Source organism: Pseudorasbora parva, chromosome 14, assembly GCF_024679245.1.
Source record: "Pseudorasbora parva isolate DD20220531a chromosome 14, ASM2467924v1, whole genome shotgun sequence".
NCBI lineage: Eukaryota > Metazoa > Chordata > Actinopteri > Cypriniformes > Gobionidae > Pseudorasbora > Pseudorasbora parva.
In genome coordinates this window covers 2,834,323-2,854,055 of record NC_090185.1, presented here as the reverse complement: position 1 = coordinate 2,854,055, position 19,733 = coordinate 2,834,323, and the positions used below count along the sequence as shown (strand labels likewise).

The 19,733-nt window shown below is 40.0% G+C and overlaps 1 protein-coding gene across 1 annotated transcript in view; it reads right to left on the bottom strand.

Moving 5' to 3' along the window:
- Positions 1–3,428: 3,428 nt before the first annotated feature.
- Positions 3,429–19,733, bottom strand: part of LOC137040698 (SLAM family member 5-like) — a 34,664-nt gene continuing 18,359 nt past the window's right edge. Inside the window, exons 5-10 of the mRNA XM_067416469.1 lie at positions 6,516–6,618; positions 6,286–6,423; positions 4,895–4,956; positions 4,642–4,838; positions 3,676–3,830; positions 3,429–3,562 (exon numbers count right to left, since the gene is read on the bottom strand). Coding sequence (XP_067272570.1) covers positions 3,429–3,562; positions 3,676–3,830; positions 4,642–4,838; positions 4,895–4,956; positions 6,286–6,423; positions 6,516–6,618 — 789 coding nt within the window. The remainder of the gene's footprint in view (positions 3,563–3,675; positions 3,831–4,641; positions 4,839–4,894; positions 4,957–6,285; positions 6,424–6,515; positions 6,619–19,733) is intronic.

Below are 19,733 nucleotides of genomic sequence, written 5' to 3'. Positions count from 1 at the left end.
GAACTACAAACCAGTTTCGCCTACTGGGTCATTCCTACAGTATACAGTAACAATACCGCATATTTTACATGAAACCTTCCTCAAATTTCATGCATAGATTTACTACATTATCCAAAATGTATAATGATTATAACTAAAGAATAATATAAAATAATAATAATAATAGCACAATTATGTTTTATCAACTTCACTTAAAGCTTTTTTCTAAATGAGCAATTTTGTCCTAAATCACATGATTTCCTGGAAGTGGCATAATTTGCTGTGAGGGAAACTTCTCCAAGAACAAAGACTCTGACCCTGATTTGATTTGTTTTTTTATTCCGCATAATGTCTTTAAAAGAATCAATAGAAGAAACAATCAAAGAAAGTGGATGGTCTTAATTTTCTCAGTGTCTTCATCTGGATTTCAAGCACTCTTGGCTTGGAAACTGTGATTTGTTCATAATTTCTCTCCTCATAGAATGAAAGTGTGGAATAACTAATTGATTACAATTAGAGGCAAGAGTATCTTTTAGTAGAAAGGGTTGGATTATGGTTTAAATGACTTGAGTGATCTGCTTGATTCAACACACAACATTTATTCTTCTGATTCTTTTACGGCTAAGTAAAATTTTCCTGTAAAATATAAAGATTTTTTTACAGTAAGCTATCCCTTCTGGACTTGTTCATTTGATGAGCAGCCATCGGTCTTATTCTAAAGTAGATGCTAAAGACTAATTTCCTTATAAATGGTAAAAACATCTGATAAAAAACGCTCTAATTGATATTTGACAGGTCTTTCATTTAAAAAGAGAAAGTTTTATTGGAATTGCTTTCTGAAGGAAGTTCATTGGAGAAAGGCACGGCTGTTATTTCAGATGAGGAAAGAGAAATTCACTTAAAGATCTTACATAAAATATATCCAACTACTATCTTACTCTCTAAGTTTATGGATATTGGGATGAAATCTCTTTTTATAATAGTCCTGAAGAGTCTCACGCCATTTGTCTTTTTGATTGTCAAAGTGTCCAGACCTTTTGGAAAGCACTTTCTCTGCTGAAACTGGATTAATGATAACAGTGAATGTGAAAGGAATTAATAGGAACACGAAGATTAAAATATTGACAATTCTGTAATTTCATTATCCTCAATGGCAAATTCTTTGATGTAATTTCAGTGCTGAACTCCATTCATGAGAATGGCATATTTAATGTAAATGTGGAAATGTTCACCGCTGTTAAACTGACAGCTCGCTGATCTCGAATACGCTGTTAATGAATGTGCGGAGCCTGAAAGAGTGAATGTTGATCCTCTCTGACTAAATGAACCAGTCATTTATCACGTGTTACCAGAACAGAAACAACTGAAGCCATAAAAACACTTTTCAAACTCACCAACCAGACGCCACAAACACAAGCAGAGCAAAACAGGGAGAAACATCTTCAACGGTTTCAGTCCACAAATATGAAGAGAGTAACTCTTCAAAACTGGTTCAGTAATAAAATGACAGACGTGCTGATGTGAAGCTGCTCTGTAGTAAAGTGAAGTGAAACGCTAGAATAAGTTAAAATAACTGCCTATTGATTCAGTGTTAGTGCATGTGACCTTCTAGCTCATTTAAGCTCTTAATTCACACTCTGAACATGGTCAGTTTCTCACTTTGAGCTCCAGTACGCCTCGACTTCCTGTCACTGGTGTAATTTTCAACAGTATAACGGACACATACAGCGCTGGATTTACCCCATATTGTGACATGGCTAAAATACATTTTGGCCCCAAGACACCCAGAAGCTTACTTACTAAACTATGCTTGTCCAAAACCGCTACTTTTCAGGAAATAGAAAAAAACACTGCATTTTATAAATAATTTAACACTGTGTTGTCCAAGTGGATATTGTGGCTTTATATATGTAGTCATATATTTGCATAAGCCGTTTTATTATTAATGTACCAAAATCAAGCTCAAATGGATGAACAAATCTGAGACATGCGTGTGTTTTAACCGAGACAGTGAGTGGATCGCATGACGTTTTCATCAACTGTGTGATCTCGTGTTATAAAAGATGAAGTGTTAACCACATGCTAAGACAGTATTAGCTGTGACTCGATGACTAAAGCTAGAATAAGGGCACGGTTGCACTGTCTGGTTGCTTTCGTGCATCGGTCTGAGATCTTGTGCAGGTGAAAAGCGTTTGGTTAATGATGAATATTGACCTTCTGTGCGTACCGTAGTGGCTCCTGCTGGTAGCAGGGGTGTGTTCTACAGTTCGTCTAAAAACGGCTGAATTACATATCGAGCAAAAAAGAACAGAAGGAGACCCGGCCGGGTTGCGTTGTGTTTTCGTTCACACACATCTACCGGACTGGCAGCGGCCTCCAGTTCAATTCACATTTATTTGTATGGCGCTTTTCACAGTGCATATCGTTTCAAAGCAGCGTCGCAGGAAATGTAGTTGATCTAAGAGTATTTTATGATCTATAATGTCGAACGCAGCACTAAGATCAAGTAAATCTAGTACTAGAGACACAGCCTTGGTCAGCAGCTGAGAGCAAGTCATTTATAGTTTTAACGAGCGCAGTTTCTGTGCGGTGATGAGGTCTGAAGTTTTTCACAGGTAGAATTGAGCAGACACAACTTTATCTAGCATTTTAGACAGAAATGGAAGATTTGAAATGGGTCTGTAATTTGCTAATTCATTTGGATCTAGTTGTGGTTTCTCAGTGAGAGGTTTAATAACCGCCAGCTTGAACGGCGTGATATGGCAAATATCATCAGTACACAGTGAGCAAGTAACAAGGCACTGATCAGTGACATCACTTTGCGGTATGATATCTATATCGGTAGGATTAGTTCCATGCGATATAATTAAATCTAGTGTATGATTCAAACATTGAGTGGTCTAGTGGCATTTTGCTTGAGGAGTTTAATAAATCTGTGAATGCGACCCCTAACGCATCGTTTGTATTATCAACGTGAATGTTAAAATCACAGACAATCAATACTTTATCAACAGTGACCAAAAGGTCTGAGAAAAAAATCAGCAAACTCTTTTAGGAAATCAACACAGGGCCCTGGAGGTCTATACACGCTGGCCAAAGCAAGAGATAGGAGATTTTTTCTTCTATCTGAGAGTGAAACATTTAGCACAAGCACTTCAAATAAATGAACTCTGTGTCCTGTTCTCTGAGTAACATTAAGAATATCTCTATAGATATTTGCAACAGCGTCGTCATAACCATTCAGACCATGCTTGTGCTGAATTGTGGGACTTGTTAACTAATGGTTTGGTTTTCTGGCTTAATCACAGTAATCTTTTCTATTCCTATGACAGATTTATTGTTTGACCTCACTGATCGGGAAATAGAAACAGTCTCTCTAGAATGCACTACACTCACATTACTATCAACTAACTATGTGGGTGGAACAAAGACATTTGTGCTTTGACTCACTAGTCATACAGTGTGTAGCGTCTTAGGCCCCGTCCACACGAAGCCAGAGCTTTCCCAATCCGATCTTGCGTCCACACGAGTGTCACAGACACGCCAGGCTCCCACGTCACAGATACACAGCGCACACTTTCACCTGAGTATTAACCACGCACACCTGCAACCCACCACCACCACAATCACCAGGAGCACAAAAGGCACACACACCCACGCAGTCACTGTCCGGTCTCGTTAGAGAAAGGTACTAACCTCTTCGGCTGACCTTAAGGACTCCCTCGATGTTACTTACCCGTCTCCAGTGTCTTCTACCCAGTCTCCAGCGATCTCCAGTGTCCAGCGTGTGTGTGTTCTGTGTTCTCCAGCGTTCCTCTCCTGCGATACCTCCTACGATCTCCCAGTGCACCCTGAGCAACACAAACACGAACTATCATCAGCCCATCTTCACTCTGTCAAGTTTCAAACTCAACTGGTTGTTCAAATAAACCTGATACTCACCATCTTGTCTCCGTAGACTCTGTACCCGTAACAACGAGATCACTGAAACCGACTCAAAACGATGTAGTAAACATGCCAGGCCAGTGTGTGGCGCTGTAATTCTGCCACAGAAATACACTAATAACGGAGGAGAAGAGTTGTGGCTAGAAGGGGAATAGCGGTGGAAGGAGGTGAGGCAAAATCTCACGATAAAATAACAATAAATACATTTGCTACTTAACAGATGTGTTTTATTAACGCCTACACCTCCCCAACCCTAAACCTACCCTTACACTAATGCAGATATGGTCATTAAATGACGCATTATTAATGTGCGCATACCCAGTGCCCGTAGCTGTATCCCTTTAGTCTTTCACCGTGCCGGACGTAGCGTGATGACATCACCGTTTCACAAAATATACGGATTGGCTGTACACACGAAAACGCAAGATTGTCGTTTTCAGATTTATCGACTCTGGGACCCGGTTTCAGAAAATATCGGATTCATTCTTCCAAAACGCTGGATCCGTGTGGACGAAACACTGATACGGTACAAAATGTATACAGCTAAACATGTCTCCGTGTGGACGGAGGCTAAGAGGAGATATTTTCCAACAGAAGATCTGCTCGGATCCTGCTGGGGTGTAGGCCATCAGCACGGAAAAGCCTAGGCCACTCCCAGAAGAGATTGAGTTACACCATGACATCAACCATTCATTTAGAGCAAATAATCTACTGAACCTTTCAGTCCTCATCGATATGTGGGATGCGCTCCGGACATGATGACCCTCGTCGCGTGTGATGTTCTGCTTACCGTCTCCATCAGGCTCATGAAGTCCGTCTTCAGAACCTCCGTCTGCCATATCCTGATGCCGTTCACCTTCGCATTCAGCACAAATCGCTCCGACGCTCTCGTCCCCATTCAGGATCGGCGGAATCTGTGCAGAGACAACAAGAACACGAGCACCAGGAAAACAGTGACTGCACACCTTACCTGTCCTGAGGCAGCATGGACGTGCCGAACGATGGAACTGCCGATAATCACAGCATCGCATTCTGACTCACAAAGAAGGGAAGAAGCGGTTCTGGATGGAGATCTCAAAGACCGGGGCGGTGGAGTGGGAGAGCCTGAGGTCTGTGCAGACAAAAAAACCTGCCTGGAAAGTTTTCAGCGCTGTTCGCTATTCCCATAGCTCGGCCTGTTGTGTGTTTATTATTGTGGATTGATAAAACAAAAAGAAAATTTATGAGCTAATAATAATTTAAACATTTACAAAGAATGTTTTAAAATAGAGCTGTATTTGTGGCCACTGCTGAACTTTTTTAGATATATATGAATTATTCCTCCAGGAGGCGCTCGACAGTAAATAATAAAACATGGAGAGACTCTTGAACTTCAGAGTGAGAAAACTTTATTGAAAAGGCAAGAAAATACATTTGGCAAATGGACAGCATGTTAGATCGAGCCAAAATGTTGGTTCTGATGGCTCTCCAAATATCAGATTCAGCCCCGGCGCCGAATCCTTGCCAGAAGATATAAGTCTATCAGCCTGAGAATTTGACTGAGAAAGCAGGAGACGAAGTGATGATCATAACAGAGCAGAGTTTGTTGAATAATCTTAGTTGCATATGTTTCAATGCTCAGAGTCTGTCCAGAAGTTACACCACTCAATGCTCTGGCTTCATCTGACCAATACATTTACAACAAGTGTTATTATACCAAGAGAAAAACTATGGAGAATTACTACTTCACAACATCGTCCTGTGATGATAAAAGCCTTGAGACATTCTGTGATCTCCTACTCGTGAAGACAAACATCCCTTCAAACACACAATCATAAGATTAAACAACAAGAGCAAGCAAATGAGGACAATAAGTCATAGAACACACAAAGGGACAAAAATTAACAATAATGATAACATTATTAAATGATAAGTGAAGTAAATCAGATCATAATAATCTGAATACATGAATGACTAATGAAATTAATATAAAACAAAACAAAGAAAATAAACACCAATGTAAGGTTGCTTTCTTCAAATACAACACAGGTTGTTGTTGAAAACCTTTAGATCCGTCAGCAGTATTAAAGTGAGATCTGTGTGACTCTTTATTATTTTATATCATTGTTGTATCAGAGAGAAATATAAACTTACAAATAAGATTTTAAAAATCTGACACTGAAAGAGAGCAGAAGCTCAAATAATCATCAGTATTTATGATGACAAAAACACACTTGAAGAATCTTTAAAGTTCAGCGTTCTGCTTTAGATTCAAGCTCTTCCTGAAAAAGATGGAAATATGAAGCCATTAATTAATAAATCTAAACCAATATTAATATATGCAAAATCAGTTTGTGAGAGATGAGATCATCAATCATGTACCTGAGGTGTGAATATGAGCTTGATCTCGTTCAGCTCTTCTGGATCTGATGTCATAAACCACAATCATGACAGTAGCCACGCCCACCAGAGCAGCGAGGACCAATCGGATCACAGCTTCAGTGGGACCACAACAGTGGACTGAGGAAAAAAAACATCAAACTGAGATCAGCTCAGTCAATAAACGCTAATATCAGCGCTGACATCAACTAATATCAGCGTTGCTGCCGTACCTGAACATGTGTGACAGAGTTGAGTGATGTCCAGATGTTGAGTCTGGTGGCTGATGGGATTGTTCAGCACACAGCTGTAGGTGTTTTTATCCTGATATTCCACCTCCAGAGGTAGAGAGAGACTGATGCTGAGATCAGACACACTGATGTTGGACAATAAACTGTTTCCTTTGTACCAGGAGAGAGTCACATGACTCACATTCACCGCTGAATGTGAGTCACATGACTCACATTCTCCGCTGATGAACACACCAATGAACAATATGATGATGATGATGATGATGATGATGAAGAACACTGAGAAGAGTTACTGCTGATGACAGGAACAGGCAGACGAGCTGGAAAACATCAGAGAATAAAGAGAAATGAGGATGAATGAAGATATTCAAGAAGACGAGGAAGAAACATCAAGAGGAACCAAGATGATCAAAAGTAGAACATTTAAAACTATTTAACAGAAAGTTCAATATAAACCTGCTGTTAATGTAAAACAGTAAGAGAATTAGTCATTTAAACTAATTATTCATGATAAGACACTTCTGTAGATCTCACTGTAATAAATAAAACATGTGAAACTGAAATTTAACTCACCGTAGACAGAGAGAAAATAATAAGGCCAGTAATGCCTGTTGTCTAGTTGATAACGTCCAGCATAGTTGGTCTTTAGTTCATATTCTCCAGCATGTTTGATTGTGATGTTTGTGATGGTCAGAGATCCAGTTTGATTGTCCAGCTTCAGTCTGTCTCTGAATCTCCCATCAAGAACATCATCATATACAGTCAAGATGTCGGCCGCTACACTGATTTCAGCGATTAAAGTGCCTTCATCTCCAAACCTCCACCAAATCCAATCATCATCCTCCACTTCAGTGAGTAGATCAGTGAGACCAGACTCTAGAGTGACTGAATCTCCCTCCGTCACTGACACTGAATCATCAAACACACAGAACAAACAGAAACAGGGTTTGTCTCAGATCAACAGATTATAATGGTTTATTAAATTAAATAGTTCAACATTTGAAATAAACAATATCATAAAACAACAAAAAGAAACAAAATTTTGTATGAATCAATTTTAACTTTGTCATTAAAAAACAGGTGTAAATGTTTTTAACTCACCACTGACAGTGAGTAAGAAAGAAACCGTCGAAACGAAAGAAACCGGCCGATATATGTTGATCCATAGTTGATAAACTCCAGTATGTTTGATTGTGATGTTTGTGATGGTCAGAGATCCAGTTTGTTTGTCCAGCTTCAGTCTGTCTCTGAATCTCCCATCAAGAACATCATCATATACAGTGAAGCTGTCGGCCGTTACATTGATTTCAGCGATTAAAGTGCTTCTAAGCCACCACGTAATCTGATCACCATCCTCCACTTCAGTGAGATGAGAGTCTAGAGTGACTGAATCTCCTCTGTTCACGCTCTTCCTCACTTCAATCCCTCCTGAAGAAATGTTTTAATTTTAACCAGTCATTTATTACAGAAGCGACTGAAGCCATAAAACACATTAATTATTGTTATTATTAATATGAAAAGACAACAAAAGACTGATAAATTGCTTCAGAAATAATCCTGTTCGATGGTTTTCTTCTCAAAGTTACTTTAGTGAGTCTTAAACTAACATTTAAATCTTGAGCTCCTGTGAGACTCAAACCAGTGTATCATATTATTTTACTATCATTGAGATAATATTATATTTTGATCAATGTTTTGAGCCTGTTTTTATTCTGATATTGTCCATTTTCATTGTAGTTAAGGTTTTAGTAATTCTGTGTTTGTGTGATTGTTAATAGTTTTGGGGGTTTTATAGGCCCTGTGTAGTTTTTATTCATTTTATTTCAGCTTTAGATATTTTAGTACATCAAGTTAAACTTCATTGAGAAATGTTTCCTTGACAAATAGCTGAAATAAAATGTTTTTAACTTCAGTGAACATTTATATTATTGAACTAAAACTAAAATGTTTTTCCAGCTCTTCTGGATCTGGGGCCTGGACCATGATGGTAGTTTAACAAACTCAGGGTTACAGGATTAGTTTAGAGTTGACAAAACCAAACCAATCTATTCAGGCTTTGATCCTGAACAGCCAATCACACGCTCTGACATCAGCAGAGAACAGCCAATCACACGCTGTGACATCAGCAGAGAACAGCCAATCACACGCTCTGACATCAGCAGTGAACAGCCAATCACACGCTCTGACATCAGCAGAGAACAGCCAATCACACGCTCTGACATCAGCAGAGAACAGCCAATCACACGCTGTGACATCAGCAGAGAACAGCCAATCACACGCTCTGACATCAGCAGTGAACAGCCAATCACACGCTCTGACATCAGCAGAGAACAGCCAATCACACGCTCTGACATCAGCAGAGAACAGCCAATCACACGCTGTGACATCAGCAGAGAACAGCCAATCACACGCTCTGACATCAGCAGTGAACAGCCAATCACACGCTCTGACATCAGCAGTGAACAGCCAATCAAACGCTCTGACATCAGCAGTGAACAGTATATCAAGCCATTTTAGCATTTAAACCTTTGTCTGACTATCTATAAATATATTTAAAGATAGTAACAATTGTATTTTGACTAGTGATAATTATAATTTGACTAGTCAGAATGACAATTAGAGATATCTGCACTTATAATTGCACTAGGAAGAAATCGGATTCAAGATATCTCTAAACACAGTGGCCCTCATTTATCAATCTTGCGTAGAAACTGGTGTATATGTTGGCGTAAGATTATGCTTACACTCCTCTCACCGCCTGATTTATGAAGCTGTGCGCACCTCTGCAACCCAGGTGTACGCAATACCTGCCCTTGATAAATGCCGCGGCTGAAAACGATCGTCATTAGAATAACACGCCCCTATATATTCAAGTCTCCGCCTCCCCCACGCCCTCATTTTACGCCATGGACAAACAGAAGACGGCAAAGAAGCAAAACTTCTCCGACGCGGAGATCGGGCGCGCTCAATCATCTCACTAGTCCACTAGTCAGGGCACTGATTAGGACATAAGTCAATGGGCTGATCCCTGATCAGTGCTCTGACTACTGAACTAGTGAGATGATTGAGACGCGCCCATCGAGACAATTAGCCTACCAGGGAAGTGGAAAAAAGCAAAATTGTTTTAAGCAAAAAACTGTTTAAAGAGTGGGATTAAAGGCGCCCACAAAAACAAACGAATATGGACCCAAATTACGAGTACTGTTAATAATGTGGAGGTTGAGAAGCGCACTCCAGCAGTTTAAATCGCTTTTTGGATGATAAATTACCTCACAGTGCATTATTTTACAGCACATGTTTTGAAACAATTAGCATTTAATTTTGTATCACAGCACATGTATTGGGGTGTACGATAGTGATGATGATGTGATGTTGAGTAGCCTAGCATTCATTCACATTAATAATTGCATGACAATTTGTAAGATTCTTTTTATTATATTATTATGATTTTTTATTATTAATGACGCTTATTGTTATTTAGAAGGAGAATGTCGTTATTATTTATTTTATTAATATTAAAAAGAAGAAGAATGTAATTTGTATTATTTTGTCAGTCTGAATTATTCAGTCCCAGTCAGCTTTGGTATAGTCACACAAATTAAACATTGAAGTCTATGTTGCACAAAAATAAACACTGAAGTTTATAATTACTATGTTGTTGTTGTTTTTTACAGTGGGTCATATAGCATATCTTGTCAGTGCGTTTTGTGGTGTTAGGAATTGTTTTTCTGCGCATTTTCGCACTAACTCCAAACGTGCGTACACCACCTCCTGAGCTGGCGTAGGATTTGAGCGTGCCAATGTGATTGTGACTAGTCATAATATGGATTGAAGATATCTACAATGTTAATTTAACTAGTCATAATATACATTCAAGATATCTATATAATGCTCTTCTTCCATTGGAAAATATTTCCAGATATCTTCAAATGAGTTTTGACTAGTAGAAATTGTAATTAAGGATATCTATAATTGTTTTTATACTAGTCATAATTAAATTAGAGATATCTCTAACTGAATTACTACTAGTAAAAATTATAATTAGAGATATCTCTAACTGGTTTTTGACTAGTCATAATCACATTTAAGATATCTTTAATTCATCAATTTTAAAGATATCTAAAATACATTTGTAAAAGTAAAAGTGACATATAATATGCTAAGAAGATCAAGAAGGTTGTTGTCTTATTCTAGGCTATATATTAAAGTAATAAACAAGGTTGAGATGTGCATGCTGTGGATTAAATTGTGTTAGTTTTTATTCCCAAACGAACAGATTTAAAGCTAAGCATTTGGCCTTATTTCTGGTGCAACATTACATATGTTATAATTTTAAAATAACTTTTCAACGCACTGGCGCTCATCACTCAACACAGCAGAATATCACATGGCAGATCTTTTGCTATAACACAACACACCACTCCCACCTTGTGGATTATTACCTTTATGACACGAGTAAACACAACGAAATATACTAATCAATGTAATCATAGCTACATCATGTCAATGTTATTAAAACATTCTCTTTTTTTTTTGACTGGGTCTGCTGGGCATTTAATCATATGCATCCAAATGTTGTCACTCGTCGATTATTGGTGGAAAATGTCCTCACGTCACAACCCTACACAACAGCAGATTTGACTAGGAGCAGGTACAATTCAGATATCTTAAAATAGAGTTGTGACTAGTGGAAACTGAATTAGAGATATCTCTAATTACCTTTGCGTATGTGTGACGCGTCTATTGAAGATATCTCTGACGTCATTACAGATATCTTAAATAGATTTCTTACTAGTGCGATTATAAGTGCAGATATCTCTAATTGTCATTCTAACTAGTCAAAATACAATTGTTACTATCTTTAAATATATTTATAGATAGTCAGACAGAAGGTTTAAATGCTAAAATGGCTTGCGATAATGGTTTGGTTTTGTCAACTCTAAACTAATCCTGTAACCCTGAGTTTGTTAAACTACCATCATGGTCCAGGCCCCTGATATCATAAACCAGAACAACAACAACAGCCCCATTGGAGACAACCAATCACATCAATGGAGGAAGGAAGGAAGAATGCAGGATCTAAACACAAGCATTTTTAGTATTTATTTACAGACAACTCTGGAACCATACACACAACTTTAACAACCTAACTGAACACAATGTAGAACTGACACTGAACTGAAAGAAACACAGGGCTTAAATAGACAGAACAAACCAAAGAACCGTGAAACACCTGTGACCATTCAATCAAACCATTAGTGACCTTAGAAACAAACAGGCAGGAAATGGAGGAGAACTGAACCAATAACAAACTAACAGCAAAAACTAGAACACAACAGCAAAGCTAAATCAAAAAATACAAAACATGAACAGACGCAGACTCTGACAACATGATTTATAGGAATAGAGGCTGGTTACAGCTTTGTGTCAGCCAGCATATTTCAGCTTTAGGTGTTGGATTAGAGCTAACTAATGATTTGATGGTGCCTATGGAGTTTCTGGATGACGTGTGGATGAGATAAACCTGGGGTCCGTTCTTCATACCTCGCTTAATACATCTGAGATGATTTGACAGATCCCAGATCTTCTAATCGTGATAACTGAACTCTGGCTGATTTGGTTCTTCAAACGAATTTGCAGATTGGATTAAAATATCTGGATTAATTTATCTAAGATCACTACGCGTTCCTGCGTTCACTGAAGAGGGCAGATGATCGATACTCGAAACCACGATCAGCAATGCAGCGATTGGCTGGCGTCAAGACAACGTAATGACATCATATAATTAAAAAAGACACCTGCAAAAAACTTGACAAAAAAAAAAAAAACGATTTCTAAAAAAAAATCTGGACCTTTATAAGGAAACAGTCAAATCCAAACAGCCATATGTTAAATTAAATTAAAATTAAATCTGCACTGTTTTGATGAACATGATTCCCAATGATTTATATTCACTATTTTATAGTATTTGCACACCCTTTACATTTTTATTTCAACATTGTAATAAATTTTTTTATTAAATTTGAAGCAGATTTGAAGCAGGGGGGGACCAACGGGTACCTGTCGGGGGGAGAGTCCCTCGCACGCTTTGGGTTTTTCACTGAATGGGGGTTTCGGATCGCGCCGGAGCGCGACCCGAGGCATTTGTCTGGGTAGAGGCTACGCTCTGAGGCCCGGAGACCTGTAATGATCCTTCCGCAGGTTCACCTTGTTACGGAACCTTGTTACGGAACCCTTGTTACGACTTTTACTTCCTCTGGTCCGTAAGATGGGGGCGTGGCTGCAACCGTCCACCCGAGGATTGGTCCAATGGAAAGGCACGGAAATCGAAAATAGTAGGTAATCGGGCAAATAGTGGGTTGGCGGGACCCTGACCTCACCCTCGCTTACCGCTTCGTCAAACCGATAGTCGATCGGATGAATAACGGGCCGGCGGGCTGCAGTCAACGGTGGCCCATCCCTTAACAGGGGATCGGACGTTTAGCGGTCTTGATGGAGCGACTTACCCCTTTTACCTGTGTGAAGATGAGGAGTGAACGTTTAGTTGGTTCACGGACGGAGGGGGGGGTCACCTTTTAGCCCTTGGTCGCCCCCTATCTGCGTCCATACGGGCACTATCCGGGGGAATCAAAGGAGCGGTCATCGGGAGCTGGGTAAGTACGAAAGGTCATATTGCGTGGTAATTAACAGAGAGAAGTGATCCGAATGTGCCCTACGGTCCCTCTGGGTAATTATTCACCCTTTGGACAATTAAACGCATGGGTTTTTTTCCGCGAACCCACTATATGTACTTCCTCCGGATGGTCAAGTTTGATCGTCTTCTCGATGCTCCGCCAGGGCCCACGAGGAGCTCCGGTGGGGCCGATCCAAGGACCTCACTAAACCACCCAATCGGTAGTAGCGACGGGCGGTGTGTACAAAGGGCAGGGACTTAATCAACGCGAGCTTATGACCCGCGCTTACTGGGAATTCCTCGTTGATGGGAAATAGTTTCAATCCCCAGTCCCGATCATGAGCGGGGTTCAGCGGTTTACCCGCACCTCTCGGCGCAGGGTAGGCACACGCTGATCCGCCCATTGTGGCGCGCCATCGTGCGGTATCTGATCGTCTTCGAACCTCTGACTTTCTTTCTTGATTAATAAAAACATTCTTGGCAAATGCTTTCGCCCGTATTGCGCCGGTCCAAGAATTTCACCTCTAGCGGTGCAATGCGAATGCCCCCGGCCATCCCTCTCAATCATGGCCCCGGGTTCCAGAAAACCACAAAATAGAACCGGAGTCCAATTCCATTATTCCTAGCTGTGGTATTCAACGGCGACAGGCGGCCTGCTTTGAACACTCTAATTTTTTTAAAGTAAACGCTCCGGGCCCCTGGACCAGACACCCAGCTAAGGGCATTCGGGGGGCGCCGGGAGGCAGGGTCCGGGACAGGCGGTGGCTCGCCTCGCGGCGGACCGCCAGCCCACTCCCGAGATCCAACTACGAGCTTTTTAACTGCAGCAACTTTAGTATACGCTATTGGAGCTGGAATAACCGCGTCTGCTGGCACCAGACTTGCCCTCCAATGGGTCCTCGCCCATGGGTTTAGGATACGCTCATTCCAATTACAGGGCCTCGAAAGAGACCTGTATTGTTATTTTTTGTCACTATCTTTTGTCACGTGTTGGAAATGGGTAATTTGCGCGCCTGCTGCCTTCCTTGGATGTGGTAGCCGTTTCTCAGGCTCCCTCTCCGGAATCAAACCCTGATTCCCCGTTACCCGTGGTCACCATGGTAGGCACCGAATGTGCCATGTCGAATGTTGATAGGGCAGACATTCGAATGAGTCGTCGTCGCCGCCGCGCAATCGGCCCGAGGTTATCTAGAGTTACCAAAGCGGCCGGGGGACCGGACGGCCGAGACTGCCGTCGTCGACTTTTCGCTGAGTTCGGCTTTCGGACTCTGTCCATTTTTCTTTCACGGACCCGCTCGTGTCTCTCAGCAGGTTGTTCCAGGAAGTCTCTAGCCCAACCCCCGCAGCGCACCTCTTTTTACGGGCTTTCCGGCATGCCATTCCCTGGGTCCGGTACTCGGGTGCGTGTTTAGTCGTCCACTTTTGCCCCCTCCCTGACAAAAACCTGACGGATAATTTTGAGTCCGTCGTGGCGCGCCACCGACCCCCCCGGGGGGGGCACCGAACTGCCCGTGCCCAGGACGAGGTTCTGGTTCTCTGAGGCAGTCGCGTAGAGCCGGGTGGAGGGTCCTCCCCTGGAAGCCCGGAGGCCCGCCAAAACCGGAGGCCTGCCTAAAGTCGATTAATTTTAGGTGACCAGTTGCGTGGCTCTCTGGAGGCCCGGGTTGGGCTGGGTCATTGATGCCCGGGCTTAAGTGTGGGACCCCCAGGTCCGGCTGGTGAACAGGTGTGGGTCCTCCGGTGGAAGTGCCCAGAGTTGTGGATCTTCGAGTCGGGTAGAGATGGGTGGTATGGTGGGGGTCGCGCTTCAAAAAAAAAATTTCAAACGCCAAATAATCACAATGCTCACGTTTACAAGCCCGCGTCATTATAGTAGTCTATTGTTTACCGTTTTACAGAATCTATATGATACTTCAATTCAATGTTTGAGTGGTAGGTAATCACCATAACAAGCATGACAGCATCGGTCGGGCACACCTCCTTCAGCTCACGCCAACGAGCAAACGCTGGTCCAATGTTGATCCTCGTCCTGCCTTTAATCCCATCACCTTTTTGTTTCCTCATATTGCTTTCCTCCAACAAAACCTTTTCCTTCTTATTTGTCAGTACTGCTTCGGACATGACTATATTATCCGACAAACAAAGTTGGGCTCGCACGTCTGAATTTAAGGAAGTGTGGGTGTTGGTGGAAGTGACGTATATGCCGTAAAGCAGTCAAATTTTGTAGTTCTTTTTGTTCTCGGGTTACTACCATAAACCCGAAGTTTAAAAGTACGATTAAAAACGATACAGGCCCCATCAAGCTATGGCAGATGTGTCATTCAACCTATTGTAAGTCGATGTATCATCACAAGAGTCTTGAAAATGTATTATAAAGGTTGAAAAGTTAGTTGAAAAGTACCTAGTGCTGCTTTAAATATCACCTCAAGATGCGATCTAATCCTGTTTACATGAAATAAGCTCCCGAGCAGGTTTAAGCTAACGGACCTGTTGCTTTGACAGCAAGTCCAGGATGAGCTTCGAAGAACCAAACAATCCGAGATCAATCAAATCATCAACAATCAAATCCAGCTAACCGAGTTAGTGACGTACGAAGAACGGACCCCTGAGGATGGTAGAGGGAGATTCCTGTGGCTCCTCCACTGGCTGCTTCCACTGCACTGTGCTGAAAAAATCCCCAATGCAGAAGTCTTCCCATCAGATCTTCATTCTTCTTCCCTAAAGAATAACACCAAAAACAGGAGGAATGTGTTATCAACAAAGTGTTTATCAATTTGATTTCCAATTATTAGTAAGAAGCTGAAAATTATATTTGGCAATCATCCATTAGATCACTGTATGTGTTATTGTGTAGTCCTAATTATGCAATGCAGTCAAAAATATAAAGAACAGCATCTGGGGTTCAGACAGTTGAGACTGATGAATAAGAGGAGGGTTATGAAGAAGACAATGTTACATCTTGGTATTTCTTTATTTATTTTATAACTGTACCAGCTGCATATGAGTAGTTTTATTTAAATTATGTTATGTTCCTAATTTTAATTTTTAAATATGCTTTATATGAAGTTAAATACTAATTAAATAATATATTAAACATAAGCGTAGAAGCAGCCAATCTACATCAAGGATCCTAACTGTGAAGTTTAGGTGTAATTCTGTGTCTGTCCAGCTGGTGTCCTTCACGAGTCTCTTCCTACTTAAGATGCTCTTTTAAACGGATATAATAATCCATCATCATGTCACAGCTGGCTGTCAATCATGCACAACGAGGAAGATGACGATAAACTGTCTTTAGTAAATCCATATACAGGCAAATGAAGAAGCTCAACCATAGCCTACATAGACAAACAAACAGAGAATGAAACAGAAGAACATATATCTGGTGCTGGGGTGATGAGGTGATAGAAGAATGCCTGCAGGTGGTGGAGCAGGGAGGATTCTGGGTAATGTAGTGCTGAAGGTCACACTGCGTTCACTGTCTCTACATCTATTACTATACTCTATAACAGTTAAAGGTTTAGGGTTTGATATGGAAATGAACAAATCATGGACTGCAGAAACAAACAGAGGCAGGAAGAAACAGACACAAACTCTCTGTGTACGAGCGCAGAACAAAACCAATAAAGCTATCGTGTGTGGTGGAGCTCACGGAGACAGAACAGCAACTGCACAGTTCATGTGTGATTCCTAGTGTTCAGGCATGAGCTTTATCTGTTCATGAGCGGCTGAATAACTCCAGGTTCAGTTCATCAACATTCAGTGACATTTACTCTCTTCATTGGCTGTCGGCTAAATAAACTTATTTTACATCCCTCCCAAAAGCTGACTATCATTTGTAAGCTAGCTTAAACAAACTTAAAGTGTGATTAAAATTCCCCACGGCTTACCTTTTACGTGGCTCGAAAGCGTCGACTCCCTCATGGTGAAAAGATGAATGTCCTTTTTGCAGACTTTGGTCCTCGTTTCAACCATGATTTGTTTCTTATCTTTTTCCAAGCCAAAAATAAGACCTTCCGGCATGTTGTCTGTTCATCTGTAGCTTCACTCGTGCACAATCAGAGCGGCTCGAGCGGAAATAACTTTTTATGAAAAGGCCAAAAGCAATTAGGCCTTTCTGACTTATTTTATTTAAAAAGTGAACTTTTGTCAGATACAAATTATTAAAACAAGCTATTATAATTTCAGGAAGGTTTATGGACTTTATCCAAAATACAAGCACTTTCCAAACCTTGAAAACACCACATTAAAAATCAAGCGTTTTCCAGGATTTCCAGCACCTGTACGAACCCTGTCTATCATTAGTTCATTAATCCCAGACCTGTTTCTGTTCTTCCCATGATCTCCCTGTTATTTAAACCTGAGTTCTGTTCAGTTCATCGTCCGGTATCGTCTACGTCCCATACGGAAATGTAATATATGTCTATATATGAAATATCAATATATGCGATATGTGATATATAAAGTAAAAACATATATGAAACATATTAGAAATTGGAACAATTCCATATATTGACATATAAATGTATCCCATATATTATATATGTTAATGTATGTATAATGCATATTTTGACATATAGGTCTCATATATGAAATATCCTAATATGCTCATATAGAGTAAAAACATAAATGCACATATATGCACAGCATCAGAAATTCCATATATTGACATATATCTTTAGTCCACATATTATATATGTTTAAATTATATATGTGACAAATCATTATCACTGTCAAATGTCGTAGAGTCTTAAAATCTATACTATGTATAAAACAAATGACATTTAAAATATAAAATATTTATAATGTTACTTATTGTCAGGTGAGGCAAGAGATGAAGGACTCAAGGGTGCAGAGGTTAATGGGCTTTTTATTAGACTTCAAAAATAAACAATCGAAACAAACAAACCCCTTCATGCTTGTAACTGGCTCGCCTTAGTTTTTTATACAATAAAAAATCCTCAAAAAAACGGGAATTCACTTTTGCCAATAGTTTGTGTTCAAACTAACTGTAAGATTCTCAATGAGGGAGTAAAAATAAATTGTATCTATTTAACCACTGAATGAGATAACATAGTAACAATTAGCACATGGATTGAAATCCAAGACAGCATTGTGAATATCAAAGCTCAACACTATAAGTAAACAAATAAACAGTAAATAAATTACAAACCCAAAATACTAGTGATACACAAACAAAAAACAGTACCAAACAATTCAAAATGCCATAAAGGGAAAAGGATATACAGTCTGCAATGCAAGTCTCTTATATGAGTGTTGTAGAAGGCCCAGTCCCAGCAGGCAATGAAGATATACAATCCTAAATCCTAGATTAGGCACTGGCACAATCCAACACAGGTAAGAAGTAGGTATCAGTGCACTCAAGCCCCATAACAGAGTCCTCTGCGAGCTTCTCTGCAAACTTCCAAACACTATGAATTAATATTTTTATGGTACATAAAAATGTGCATTTGAACAAGATTGTAAAGCATTAGAATGTACAATTCACTTAACTCTCAAATACAATGTGATTCCAGGCATTTTCACCCATGCTCCATTCCCATGCCTCTCCTCTATGCTACTCATAACCTTAAAACCACTTCCTCCATTTGTTGCCCTCTAGAGGACAGGATGAAAAACGTCACCCATGTACCAGAGTAACCGCTACATGCTAGAACAAAACATGAAAGTACACGCCTTGGCTAATGATGAGCACAAGCCGCATGCTAAACAAATTAACACATGGACAAAAGAGTGAATACTGCCCAAGCAAAACTAGATGCTCACACGAGACCAAGCGAATGCTCAAATTGTACACTTACAACGGGGGGAGAAAAACACACATGGAGCTTTTAATGTCCGAAGCCTGAACCAAAACTAAATTAGAATGAAATGCCAAGATTCAAACACCACTATATTAATCCATATACAATCCTATACAAGCATACTGAATGTTTGCATATATTATGTTTAAATAAACTTACATGTATAAATTTGACATATATTGTTTACATATATGGCATTAACATACAGTACCATATAAAAAATCATCATATAAATAATTTTAATATATGTATATATAAGAATTATTCTATGGGTATTTCATACATGGTATAAACCTATATCTTCATATATCGTGAGATTGTATATATGCGCTAATAATGTATTGCCTTATATGAAACATATATGACATCAGTACTCGGATATAGGGACATATATGTACATATATTACATTTCTGTATGGGGTTACGTGGTTGTGTTTCTCCTCATGATTCTCCTGTGTGTTGTGTGGATTATTAGATTAAAGACGGTTCTTTGAGTTATTTCCTGAGTCGTGCGCTTCACTACAGCCACCGTTGCTGACACTAACAGTGAATGTTAATCTTCTTCAACTCATTTAACCAGTAATTTATCACATGATACAGAACAGAAGCAACTGAAGCCATAAAAACACATTTCAAACTCACCAACCAGACGCCACAAACAGAGCAAAAGTAATTTGAGGAACATTTTCTTCATCGGTGCACTGA